The sequence below is a fragment of the Durio zibethinus genome, chromosome 11 (genome assembly GCF_047325235.1).
Source record: "Durio zibethinus cultivar Kanyao isolate XHJ-2024 chromosome 11, ASM4732523v1, whole genome shotgun sequence".
NCBI lineage: Eukaryota > Viridiplantae > Streptophyta > Magnoliopsida > Malvales > Malvaceae > Durio > Durio zibethinus.
This window is the reverse complement of record NC_143172.1, coordinates 19,557,704-19,572,019: the sequence shown is the minus strand read 5'-3', so window position 1 is coordinate 19,572,019 and position 14,316 is coordinate 19,557,704. Positions and strand designations below refer to the sequence as shown.

The 14,316-nt window shown below is 29.0% G+C and overlaps 2 protein-coding genes across 2 annotated transcripts; one reads left to right on the top strand and one right to left on the bottom strand.

Annotated features, from left to right (window-relative positions):
- Nucleotides 1-266: 266 nt before the first annotated feature.
- Nucleotides 267-820, bottom strand: LOC111290962 (uncharacterized). The gene has a single exon (XM_022882482.2). The coding sequence runs from the start codon at nt 686-688 to the stop codon at nt 437-439; it is 252 nt and encodes an 83-aa protein (XP_022738217.2). The 5' UTR covers nt 689-820; the 3' UTR covers nt 267-436.
- A 6,721-nt stretch (nt 821-7,541) lies between these two features.
- On the top strand, nt 7,542-8,608 carry LOC111290507 (uncharacterized). The gene is made up of 2 exons (XM_022881846.2): nt 7,542-7,808; nt 8,263-8,608. Exons 1-2 carry the CDS (start codon nt 7,692-7,694, stop codon nt 8,371-8,373), a joined length of 228 nt encoding a protein of 75 aa, XP_022737581.2. The 5' UTR covers nt 7,542-7,691; the 3' UTR covers nt 8,374-8,608.
- Nucleotides 8,609-14,316: the final 5,708 nt, after the last annotated feature.

Below are 14,316 nucleotides of genomic sequence, written 5' to 3'. Positions count from 1 at the left end.
ATAAGGTTTAATTTGATTTTTTTTTTTTTTTTTTTTTTCAAGGGTTGTATGATAGCCGAGTAAAGAGAAAGATAATGAATTTTCTGGAAAATCATTATTTGCTATGATGGCTAATCCATCTAAAGATCGGTTCAGTACTATCTGAGCGCAAACGATCAATGGAATAAGTCAATTTGTTCGATCATATCAAAGCTGATTGCAAACATGAACAAATTTGAAGTAACAAAAATTTGCTTGGAAGTTGATCCATAAAGCTAGAAACCCGATTTCAAACATGAATATTAATAAAGAATTTCAATTCATCACTAAAGTTCAAAATTTGTACAGATACGGTATGAATTACTTTCTACTAAATTAAAACTCCTCTGTTTCAGACTCAAACTCGTATTACTTCAAACCCAGTGTAACAGAACCGCCTGGATCATGATATTAACCGCTAATAGGAAACAAAGGTCTCAAAGCAGTTAAGACCGTCCAGCTCTGGTGCAAATCGAGGAGCCCTGTGTTGCTTCTTCTCAATGTTTCCTTCTTGCTTTTTCTTTATGGTATCAGTCACCTTATTCGTTACCCCTCTGCTACAAGGGAAGCTATTAGCATCTTTATATGTTGAAGAAGCAAAGGAGGGTCTGACTGCCTGTCCCAAGAACTCAGCACATAAAGCATCAAAGGAACTGAAGATTGAATTCATGATGACGATTGCTTCACTGAGACAACCCCAAAGCTTTGTTTTTTCTCTTTTGGATGGATTGCTGACCACTTCCTGGAAGAAGTTTTAGGTTTGTAGAAGATGTTGTTTGATTGCTGAGAAAAGAAGGATCAAAGGAGGCTATATATAGAGAGAGCAATCAGGTCTTTGATACGTAGAAAGGTAGGGAAAGTTTGCCTTGGCTTCCAAGTTGTTTCATTCTTTTTCTTGTAGGATTAGGACTTGCGGAATTCGCGTAACATGCGAAAAAGCTTGGATACTCCTTTCTTCAAAAGCGTGTAAGTCGGCTCTTAACCCTGGGATCTCCTTGTGGAGGGGAATAATCTAAACAGTGGTGATAAAATCAGAGCCGTCCATTGACGTTAAATGGTGGTTTACTTGGGGAAGGCACGTGCGTGACTTTGTCAATTTTGACTAGAAAATTCCACGGCCGCCATTTATATTGCTAATAAAATAGTAGTATAGTATTTAGAAGGGCCCGCCACGACTTTGTCTGTCTTGGAGTTCATTGGTTGGGTCGATGTCCCGCTTCGTGATTGCTTGAGACTTGCGTTGCAGCTAGCTGTGACTTTGGGTCGATCCATATTGCGTTAAATTAAACTTACTATTTTAGTTACAAACTTACAGGAATGGAAAGGTTAACTGAACCTAGCAACTGGCAACCTTCTTTTACTTGCTCAAAGTTCAAGGAGCTTTCAAAGAGTCTCAATTGACTCAACTTCTTTTTCAGCTTTCTATTAACCTTATCTTTTAGGGTTGGGAAAATGTAGTTTTGCATTTTTTTTTAAAGAAAAAATTCGAATCATGCACCAATCTTCGAGAGAATCATGCATTAATTGCACAACAAACAGTCAGATGTGAAGTTATTGGTCATTGAGAAAGTGAAGTCATGCACTTGTCATCAAATCAAATGATAAGTGCCTATTAACTTTGTCTTTTTTTTTTTTATAAAATTTAAGATAAATAAATTATTTAATTTTTTAAATTAAAATAAAATATATTATATATAATAATTTAAGATAGATAATTATAGATCATGCATTACGAATAAATTTTTAACTCAAAATTTTTTTATCAAAAAAATAAATCTAATCGATTGAATCAATCATTTATAAATAATTTTATTTTTTTAAAATTTTTTTTTTTCAGTAATACTAACAATTGAATGCTTTTATAATTTATAATTTTGTCTATTTATATATCAAATACTAATATATGGGAAATGAAAGGAAAATTGAATATAGAAACTTGACCGACTGTTCTAAAAATAGTTCCTAAAAGATAACATTTTTTAAGAGATGGAGAGAGAATTGTTTGATATGTGCATGTAAAATATAATTAAAAACCAAATTTAAAGTGCATGTAACTTTGACTATAAAAAAAGAAAAAGGTGTGGCCTCAACAACTAATCAACAAAAGGAGAAATGCAATTGCTCCAATATTTCTCCCACATACGACGGTGCAAATTTCAGCAGTCATATTCTGTTATTGACCGCTGCATTACTAGTGGGGGAAAAAAAAGGATCAACACAACTTTTTGAAGTTTATCTTTATCATGTGATCTCATCTTAGTATAATTAATTAGCAATCAGAAGTTGGGTTTCTTATTTTAGATTCCAAAAGGATTATCCTGTATTGGAGAACTATATGGAGTTATTCTCTCTCTCTCTCTCTCTCTATATATATATATATATATATATGCGCATCATCTTATGATCTCATTAAAAATCAAAACTAAACTTGATAATTCTTATATTTGTTTACATAAAATATTATATTTTATATAAAAATTATGTTATAATTTTTGTTGATATAAAAAATATAAAATATAGTTTTTTATATTTATTAAATTTATATATAATTTTTATTAAAATTTTAAATTATATATTTTTTTGTATTATTTTAATATTATATCACGTTTCATGTTTTAAAATATCATTTTTATTCGAAATAATTTCATAAGAAAATATTTTAACTACATCTAAATAGTTAACAAAGTTTTTTCTAGATACAGAACACATTATTTAATAAAATCATGATAATTTTAACAAATGGAGTCATAGATCTAACATTGAAATATCAATACTTAAATTTTTTATGTCTGATTTAAAGGTCAAGCCAATGAGAGTAGGTTCGACATAAATTGATTCGTATAGTGTTGTTTATTATTTAGAAGAGATTACCCAAACGTTATTTACTTCAATTGTTTTTAGTTAATCTCTACATCAATAAATTTAAAGTTTTAATTGACCAAAATGAAGTGTTACATAATATTTAATTAATAAACATTATTGTGAAGGTTAGGTTCTAAGTCAAATATTTAGATAAACTATGGACCTGAAGGCTTAAAAAACCACAAAAGATGTTCTATGTGTTGATCCCTCTTGCCCTTATCAAGGTATTTATACCCTAAGTAAGCCAAGATGTGGCAACCACAAAGCCTTAACCTAGGTGACAAAACAATGCCTGAGAGCATCGCCTATACTGGCCTATTCGGAGGGCCTACTGGCCTATACTTCATTCTCCAAATTCACAAAGGAAGTTAAGAAATAACTAAAGCAAAGTAAGAAGATTACACCATGCAATTTTGTTTTACCTTGATTGCCTTGTCAGCATCGTGATCGTCAAGCGTCCGTTAATTGGCAAGTCGATGACCGCTTTAATTAGTTAAGCAGTTGGGTGATATCCAAAAAGTCAATTAATCACTTCAGTAATAAGTAATAAAACAAAAGGTACAAGTTATACGTAGAACATTTTAAACAAAGACGGTCAATTTATTTGAAATGGGCGGATTTTGATCTAATATAATCTTATAGAATTGGTTTTTTTATTTTTCAAATAAGTTTTGAGTCAAAATTTTTTTAGCTCGTTGGTCAAAGTTAAATTTTAAGTAAATCTGTATTAATCCGATATATATAAATATATATTTATTATTTATTTAATTTTATATTTATGATATTATTTTAATATTTTAATTTAAAATTAATTATTTTTTTGTTAAAATTATTATTTAATATTTTAATTTAAAATATTAATTTAATAAAGGTATTATATTTATATATAATTAAAATGTAATTTATTAAAAATAATATTTTATAAATATCATAATAAATTAAAATTATTAAATTAATTTTAAATTAAATCAATTACGATTTTTTACATATATTTATAGAATAAAAAATAATATTTTAATATTAAATTAAATTTAAATTAAATATAAATTTTATAAAATCAGATTAAAATCGAAACGAAAAAAAACTTTCCCCAGACCGTTGCCATCCCTAAATTTAAATCATTATTATAAATCCCACCCACTCTTCACTTTCACTGACCGACTCTCTTTACTCCCTCTTTCTTTATCTCCCTCCTTTTGATGCCACTACAAAAAATCGTAGCTTTAAAGGGTATATCTTTTTGTGGCGGTTAATGAGCCGCCTTAAATTTCTTAAATTTAACAAGTTTTTTCTGTCGAATCCTCTATGAAATTTGAAACCAAAATCTATCTCTTTCAAGTTTTCATCTTCCTCTAAATCTTTTATCTCCTTCATGTTTTTGCTTCTTTTTTTTTTTTTCAAATCAGATTTAAAACCAAAATCTAATCAATCTTTTTCAAATCAGATTTAAATTTAGACTTGATCTATTCATTTTTCATAATTTTTGAAAATCCCTAATTTTTTAATCTCTCATTTTCTCAATCGTCATTGTATTTTTCGTCAGTGCCGTTCTTTGCTTTACTCATCTGTTAAATCTCAAGTCGCTAAATCACTCCTTTGAATTTCAGCTAATAGGAAACTATACGAGAGTTTAAATATACAAGTTTGGCATCGGTGGTTTGACTGTCGAAAATTTTTCGTGGACATTCACTTAGCCAGTGGTCAAGGAACTGTCAATAATGATAATCTGACACTTTTTCGGTCTTTTAACGTCACTTATAAGTACCTACAAAAATTATTTTTTTTGTGGTATAATTATTTACTTGAGTGTCTAAACGTGTCCCAAAATATTATTTTATATGCCTTTGGTCATTCTCTTCTAAGCAAATTATCTTCTCTGTCCAAATTAACCATTCAATCAACCTCCCAACAAAAATCCAATCACTCTATCAAAAAAATATATCATAATAAGGGGCCAACTTATTAGTCTAAACAAAATCATTAATGCGTTAAATTAAGACTTCAACCGAGGGAGGTAGTTGGAAAGTGCTATCTAAAGTTCAAAATCCAAAGCTTTATCTTCTTCATTTATCATCCCTCTCATCATCTACCCATCATCCATATCTTTCCTCAAGTTTTCAAGTTTTAGCAATTTTTCTTTCCATTTTTCTTCCTTTTTATTTCTTCTATCATCTGCATCTTTTCTCTTTGTATTTAGTTATTCTTTCTTTTTTTTCTGCTTTTTATCTTTCTCACTCTATCATCTTCAATACCCATTGTCAAAGTTGCCCATGACCCAAAACCATATACCTCAATATTATGAATGAAAACAGTTAAAATCGGATTCGATTTGATTTTTTAAATAATATATAATATTATAAAATTTTAAATTTTAATATAATTTTTTATTGAATCAATTTGATTCAAATTAAATTTTATCTATTTTTTATCATTTTTTTGAAATTTAATTTTTTTTGTTTTTATTTATTATTTTAATATTATTTTTAAAATATTTAAATAAATTTAGTTATAGATTCATTATTTTTTAAAAAAATATATAAAAGCTAATAAAAATATATATAATTTGATTTAATTTTTTTTTATGTATAAATTCGAAATTCGATATGAATATAATATATACATTTAACATCAAATTTTAATCTGAATCAAATAAAAAAAATATTCAAACCAAGCACTACAATTTTGATTTTAAATTTGTTTCAAAATTTTGTTTCTCACCCCTACTCGATACCCATTCTCTTGACCACTTGTCATTCTTAAATTTAATTGTTTAAGGTTGAAACTTTAATTTGTTAGATAGTCTAGGATTTTGCAGTCTTCAAGCATTTTCAAATTTTTTGTGTAAAACTTTTATTACGTTCAAAAAGTTCTTTGAAAATTTGAGCATGAAAGTTAAGTATTTGGTTAATTAAAAATTTGGATTGTAAAATTTTAAGTGTAAAAATTATAAAAGTTTGAATATTTTTCATTGAATTTCAAACGCTAAAAAATAATTTTGAATGTATTTACCAAATAATGAAAATTATTTTTTTAAAATTATTTTTACTAAAAATAATTTTTTGAAAGCTTTTTTAAGTGGCGTTCGGTATTTTTTACAAAATCTTTATGGTAATATAATTACCAAAGTGAACTTATTATCAAGTTAATTCTTGATTTTAAATTATTTTATTTGGTTAATAATTATTAATTCGTAAGAAATAAAAATTATTATGTGTAGTATTACTACAAATCAAATATTATTTTATTTAAAAATATGAAAATAACCATATATAGTGCAATAGTTACATAAATTATTAATTTTAATGTTGTTTAAGGATAATAGTTTATTAAATATTAGTAATATTTTATTTATTTTATAATAAAATATAATTTAATTATTAAATTAATAAATATATTTATTAATAGGTAAGTTAATTTTTATAACATAAATTATTTAAAAAATATTTGAATTAGAATAAACTAATCTGTTAAATTTATAATAAAAGAAAAACAATAAATTATATTATATATAAAATATTAAAAATTAAAAAATACATGAGTTATTTTTGAACTTGTTACCATATATATTAGTTTAAAAATATAAAAATTTATAATATAAAATAATTATAATTTTAAAAAATAAAATTTTATTTCACATATTAAATAAGTAATATTGATAATTATTAATTTTACATATCATTTAATTTCAATTATAAAATTTTTTTATATTTTTTATAAAAATTAAATTACTTTTTAAAATAATAATTTAATCATTCTTATTAATATAAAGATCACCATCATCTAAAATTATCGAATGTTTATTGAATGTAATAATTTTATCATTATACATAAATTATTATAGTTTTTAAAATAATAATTTAATATGAAACACTATCTTATGATTGCAAAGAGATTTACAGCAAGACCTTTTATCTTTGAATATTTCTAAAATTCTTTTTTGTTTTTGTACAAATTTCTAAAATTCTAAGCCCGCATAACTGGACATCGTTCCATTTTCCATGCCGAATCAACGCACGCTGAGACGACCGAGACAATTGCAAATGGCTTAGCTACTTACTTTCTTCTGGAAATCATGGGGGAGTTTGGTTGAAAATATTGTCCACATAATGGTAGTGACTTGGTCGTAGGCTTGCCTTTCCAAAATTTAAGTAAAAAAGTGTTATTCGCGTAAGAATCAAACGCATGGATTGACTGACTCGGATTCGAACTGCGTCGAGCTTAAGCAAACACCACCACTTATTTTTCAAAAAAAGGAGCATGCCCGGCCCCCCTCTCTACTCTAGATTCCAGTACCTTTCTCTGCAATCAACGTATCTTTCCATTTATTAAATTTATTATCAATAAAGAGAAAAAAAGAAAACTCTAATTAATTAAAACGTAATTTTGTAGTGGCCACCGCCCGTATATTATCGAACCGCTGCCGTCACTTTCGTCATGCCAAGCTGGCAAGCGTAATTACACGTGGCCTTTTGTTAGTGGCTGAAGAGTTGGGATGCCGTAGACTCGACGTGGCAACGAAGCTCTATACATATATTTTTTTAAGAATCGGCAAATTGACAATACCTAAAAGGCGGACCCAAAAGTAAAATTAAATTCCGTTAACTGGGGAAGCGGGGAAGCTTTGGAAAATATAAATGCTCCATCCACAAGGAAAGATAATTGAGTTTGCGGAAAGAGGAGAAAAGAAGAACGGAAAGCTGTTGGTCGGGATCCGGCGAAGTTCGTCGGATTTCGCCCATTGTCATAGGAGCTTCTAAAGAAAAACACTTTCAATCTGAGTTTTAATAGCAGAAAGAGAAAGGAATCGGAAAATGAAGGGATCTGGACCTCTTGTTGCGTCTGTGCTCGCTGCTTCCACGGTGGCTTTCACATCATCCTCCTCCGTGGGAACCCAAGATGTTTCTGTTTGCGCTAGCTCCTCCAACCAGGTATTCTTTATTTATTTTTTTTTTGAATTTTCTCATTCAAATTTAAAACTTGGCTTATAATTTTTTCTTTCGTTTCAAAAGTGAATGTTTCGGCTTCGCTTCGTATTATTTACTGTCCTGTTTGTAATGTCCAGTGACTGCTATTTCTTCTTTTTTTTTTTTTTAAATTACATTTCAATGTCATATTTTGACAGCTTAAATCTATTAATTCGCGTATCTTACTTTTGGATCTAGATTTGCGTTTTGTTTCCAATTTCCCCTTTTTATCGGCTGCTTGAGTTTCTAATTTGTTTTCTATTCTTTTATTCGATTTAACTTTTAATTTCTCTTTATATGATTGGACTATGATTCTCTTTTACCTGGGCTATGGATTAATATCATGAAAATCTATGGATTGAAAAAGTTTTTCTTTTTTTTTTAGACTTCTAGTTCTTGACTTTCATTGATTGTTTAGGGGGCAAAAAACGGAGCGTCGAGGAATTGTACGGCATCAGAAAAGGAGAAGTTCGCGCCACGTTTTGATGGGTTGAGGTTCATAGAGACGTTGGTCACAGCTCACAGATAGAAGCGGGAATTAGAAACGACAACCTCGTCCGTTGCCTACTTCTGCCTTTTTGTTCTTCAAAACCCCTTTAATTTTAACCAAAAAATTTTGGTTAATTTAATTGTTACTATATGAATATGATGCGAGATTATAGAGTGCCGTTTTGTTTGGTTTTGTTTTATAATTCCTGTCATTTTCGTACCCTTATTGTTGTTTGAGTTAATTAATTTTGATGGTGATGAAGTTAAAACTCCAATTCCTGAGGGTTATAATTGTTTTTAATTTTCTTTTGGTTTTTTTTCAAAGCGTAATTGACATGGAAATATTAAATTTGTAATTACAATTTGCCGAGTATTGGAATTTGTATCTTGAACAAAGCCGCATGGTTATGGAGGCTGTACATGTCACGGGGTGCGTTGGCCCTTGCCCAGGTTTGATTTTCCCGCATCATTTCCTGGTTACGCGATGTCGTTTATCAAGTATTGCTTGTCAATACAAGAAACTTGAAAGTTACAGCAAAAAAAAACTGCTACTTAGAAACAGAAGAAAAACGTTCCAAATTTTCAATGGAGTTAAAAGACTCGTAGTACTATTTTATCGATGATTAATCAAAACAACTTCCAATTTTTGGGGTCTTCCACACGAAGTTTTGGGGTAAAGTTGAAACCGATGAGATGAGAAAAATATTTTATCTCTTGAAACTAATGAGATGAGAAAAGTATTTATATCTCTTGTTGAGTAACCTAAATTCAGTGGAAATGAGAAAAATATTTTATCTCCTGAAACTAATGAGATGAGAAAAGTGTTTTTATCTCTTGTTGACTAACCTAAATTCAATGGAGATTTTAAAAAAAAAAAAAACATTTGCTTAATCGAATCAATAATTGTGCTGAAGAGATTTTTTTTTAGTGGTTAGTGGATTTTAAACTAGTCAATATATTTCTTTTTTGGATAAGGGGGTTTAATTTTAAGGCTTCAACTAATATATATATATATATATATATATATATATATATATTGAATTGATTTAAATATATTTATTGTTTATGCTGAATTTAATAAATTTATAAAAAAATTTACTTTTTTACAATATTACTTAAAAGAACAAACTCTTTTATCATTTATGTTAGACTTAGAAGATTCATAAAAAATTATTTTTTTTATAATTTTTATATAAAATAACCAACTCTTTTATCATTTGAACTAACATAAAGATTTTTTTCTTTTAATTTTTAAGAAAAAAAAAAAGAAAAAGAACTAAGTTTGCTTGAAAGTAGGAACAGCCAATGTGGCATTACTCTTTGCATAAAAGAATTGGACAAGCCACCAATGATGCATGTGTTCTTTGATTAGGCAACTGGCACGTAAGTTTGAATCAACAATTAATTTTGGGATCTTTTAATGTTTAGTTTAATGGAGTTTTTATTTTAAACTAGAAAATTATGAAGCAAAAACCAAAATATCATTGTCAAAAGGAAGGCGCGGAACAAGACAAGAATACAAAAAGATCAAGAAGCAATGAAGCATGAGGGATATACCAATACGACAATGGGAATATACTCGTTTGGTGCATCCTCTTTGAATTGTTGGCACACCCTACTGAAGCGGCACTCGGAAGTTGAAAGCTTTTTCTATGTTTTCTTCGATGCAAAGGCACAAAGCATTTGGGGAAACTTGTGTTCATGGTGAAAAATATAAGCCATAGGCGCAGCCTGATCTTTCGTTAGATGGGAAAGAATGTATTCGTTAGGTAAAAGACATTGGCCTCAGGTAGAAATTAATGTAAAACCAGTAAACAACGTCCAAACATGACTAGAATTTTGGTAGGTAGAACGTGCTACTCCCCTTGATAAAGTAAGATCGTTGTCTCGATTTATTTTTTGTGAACCAATGATGTAATGTGATGATCAGATACTGAGATTGCTATGGGTCTAGAATCTCATTTTAATGGCCATTTTGTCTATTCATGGCTACATTACGCCATCATAATTAAAATATTTTTCCATGTAACTACCATGCAGTAGTACTTAAATTTTAAAATTTGTTAAATAGATGGGATATGAACTCAAGATTTAGTATATAAATTGAGTGAGAAATTGTTTTATGAACTCGAAATCTCTTTTGAACATGAAATAATTTCAAAATCTTATAAGAAATTGAATTTTCATAATTTAAAAAAAAATTGTTGAGCATAAGAAGAAATTATAACTGAGATTTTCTTAAACATAATAGTAACATTTTAGCCTCAGTGCCTCCATGGAGATATGGCCCCGTGAGGCATTTGAGAGGTAGTGGCTGCGTTTCATTTCTGTGAGAGCAAAAGGTAATGAAAGGCCCCTTTAGGACAAACCCTGCCGCCCTGCTTCTTGTCACAAGCGAAGCCACTGATTCACGCCCTTTTCTCGAACAAACAAATCCTGGCCATAAGGAGTTAGTGTAGAAAAATTAAACTAGAGGTCTTCTTTTTCTAGTAAAAAATCTACGGCGAAAAATACAAAAGAAACGTATGATTCTAAAATTGTGATAGTTTTATGTATCAAATGAAGAACCAAAAAAAAAAAAATAATAATAAGTTGATCAAGAGTGCTCGTGAATAATATTGCAACAAACGTATATGTGGATCAGCATCACAGTCGTAATGCATCATTTTCTTGAACTTGGCTGGCATTGCAGCTCTGATTTCCACTTTGAATGATTCACAAATTTATTACTAATTAAAAATCTTTAAAAAAGTCTTGACTCAAATTTGTGCAATATTATGGTATATATAAAAACCATGATCTCTAGAAATAGAGCTTATTAGTTTTTTTTTTTTTTTTTATGGCCAATTAGAGCTTATTAATTACTACGCTACACTTTACACTTATCTAATTCCCAAGGGATAAAATACAAATCCCATAATTTAAGTCAACAATAATTATAGTTAAAGACTAAAAGTGTATCTCAAAACATGCTTCATTTGATTTGATTTTTAACTTATTTCAAAATTTGGAATCGGATTTAAATACAAAGCTCATTTTCCTAACATGTGAATCCCTGTAACGCTTTATGATATTCATTCTTAAAAACGAAAGTTGTCGGTACTTTGCTTAGCAACCTGGTCAAAATTTTTAGTAAATTGATTAAATTGTGTCCACAAAATGAGTGGCAGCTGGGAACCCAAAAAGGCTAAGAACATGAAATTTCCAATTTCCAACCTCTGATGGGAATTGGCCAGGATTTCTCAATAGGAAAAATATCTTCCACCTCACATGCATTGCTGAATGCTGATGGATCATCATGATTGAAAACTTCCAATTACTAGTAGAAGAAATATAAGCACTACAAAACCGGTAGAGCAGATCATTGCAAAAAAAGATAATTGAAAGTCATACTCATGATTTTATCTATAAGATATAAGTTATATTTTTAGAAGAGCTAATTATGACCTCAGATCCATTGATTTTTACCTTTAATTTTATTCTTTTAACTTGTTTTAGATCCCTTATATAACATGCTTATTTAAAGAAGTTTTGATTCTCTTATAGTATTTATGTCAATTCTAAACCATTGTTATTGAGTTTAATTCTTTTGAACTCAATTTTACCATAGTCACATTTACCAACAATGATTTTCTTTATGAAACAAATATTCATTTAAGAAATTTCTTGAAGTGGTTTAAACCCTTCCACACATGGTTTTTTGCCACCAAACATCTTTCACAAAGTTATCATGTTCTCTTCCTGTTCCATCGCCCTTGTGAAATACATGTTGACTTTGCTTTTTTTCAACCTCACTCTGACATTTTATGCGTGCAATCCTTACTCCCTGTATAAATTTATCTTTCAGGATGTACATGATTACAAGCTTCTATTGAAGAGACTTTGTAAAATCAACAAAATCTCAATCCCTACAGAACTTTCCCTTTCAAAAAGGAACCATGGTAATGGTACCTTCCAGCATACATTTAAGAACTATACAATCACCTAGCATATTGGACCCCTGAACCATCCTACAACACTTGGTGGAGATATTTATTTCAAAGACTTGTTAATTTTGATCTTCACATCCATTTTGAACTAACTCAACTTCTAAAAAACCTTTATTGGCAAAATTCATAAGATCTTTCTAGAATTTTAGCAAATTTTGAAAATAGGATCTACAGTTTGCTATTCCAAAATTGTGATTCAGACCTTGAAGATTTTGAACAAGAATTATTTCAGTGGGCATTGAAGAAACTGTAATTGTCTATATTCATCAATATTATCCCAAAAATATTTCAAAGTTTCAACTAATCTGGAAACAAATCTGATCAAGATTATGTTTATCGTAACATTAGGATTGGAGTTTAATTCAACTAATTCCCTTGCTAAGAATTCTTGAAATCTTGAGGGTTATTTTGAAGAGGAATATCATCAATTATAAAGACTAAGAACTTTGATGTTGAAGAAGGAACTTGTGCTTGTTATGGATGAGGGTATTGTTCAGTATCTACTATGTGCTTATTTTAGGAAATATAGAAACTTCTCCCTTTTATAAGAAATCTCTATTATAAAAATATGTTTGACTAAAAAACTCTTTTTTCATTTGATAATTTCTTTCTCATTCTTTTATAGTTAAAGTTTTAGATTCATAGTTCTTCTATCTATTTCATGATTTGTAATAATATAAGTTAAGTATACTCTGTAGTTACCATAGTTTTGTAGATCTTCTGTATTAAAAATTCTTATAGAATTGTCAAACAGATCATTGATCCATTTCTTCAGTCAAAGAAAAATTACTTAACAAGTTTTTTAGATAAGTCACTCCACCAAGTGTTATAGGGCGGTTTAAGAGTCCTATGTGCTAGTGACTATGTAATTCTTGGATATATGATAGAGGTTATCACCATCATGGTTCTTTTTTGAAAGGAGAAAGTTCATAGAGATTGGGATTTTGTTGATTTTACAAGGTCTTTTCAACAAGAGTTTGTAATCATGTGCATATTAGAAGATAGATTTATACAAAGAGTAAGAATTATACACATAGATATCAGAGTGAGATTGAAAAAAGGTAAAGTTATCATATATTTTATAAGAACGATGAAATAGAAAAAGAACATGATAGCTTTATGAAAGATGTTTGGTGACAGAATACTATGTGTTGAGGGATTTGACAAAATTGAGTTCAAAAAAGTTAAGCTTAATGACAATGATGTAAAGTTGACATAAATACCATAAAAGAACTAAAGCTTCTTTGAATAAACTTACAATATGAATGATCTAAACAAGTGAAAAAAAAATTAAGGTTAAAAACTAATGGATCTGAGGTCATAATCAACTCTTTTTTTGAAAATATAATATGAATCCTATAAATAAGATCATGAGCATGATTTTTAATTATTTTTTTATAATGATTTACTGAATTTTAGAATGAAAGTTATGAACTGAAAATATTGATTAAAAATCTAAATTTAAAATAAAAAATTTATATTTTAGGTTATAAAGATAAAAAAATAAAAAATATTGGTTACTATTTAAAAAATAGAATCAAAAGAAGATGAAGATAAAAATAAAAATATTATCATGAAAATAACTGAAATAATCTATAAAAGGTTCGAAAAAAGTTTGAGAGGATATCTAATTAGCATATTTGAAAAGAAATTTTCTCCACCTTTTATACGTGCCAAAGCAAAGTTCAAGTCTTTCACGAAGAACCGGACATTTGTTGGAGCCCACCAGTTACGGACCCTAAACCACAAGATTACGCAAGCCGCTGTCGTTTTTCTCCACTTGGACCAAATTCCTCTGTTCAGCGTGCAGAAAATGAAAGAAAAATCTCTCTTTTAAGCTCACATTCCTAAGACTGAGGAATGACCACAAATTTCAGCATATTCCTACTGATGCTAAAGGGCCCCACTTTACATGTGGGTAGCAGATCTTGAGGCGCTTAGACAGTGGAAGAAAACTCAGCTATGTCGTAAAGCCACGTGTTATGGACAGTCTG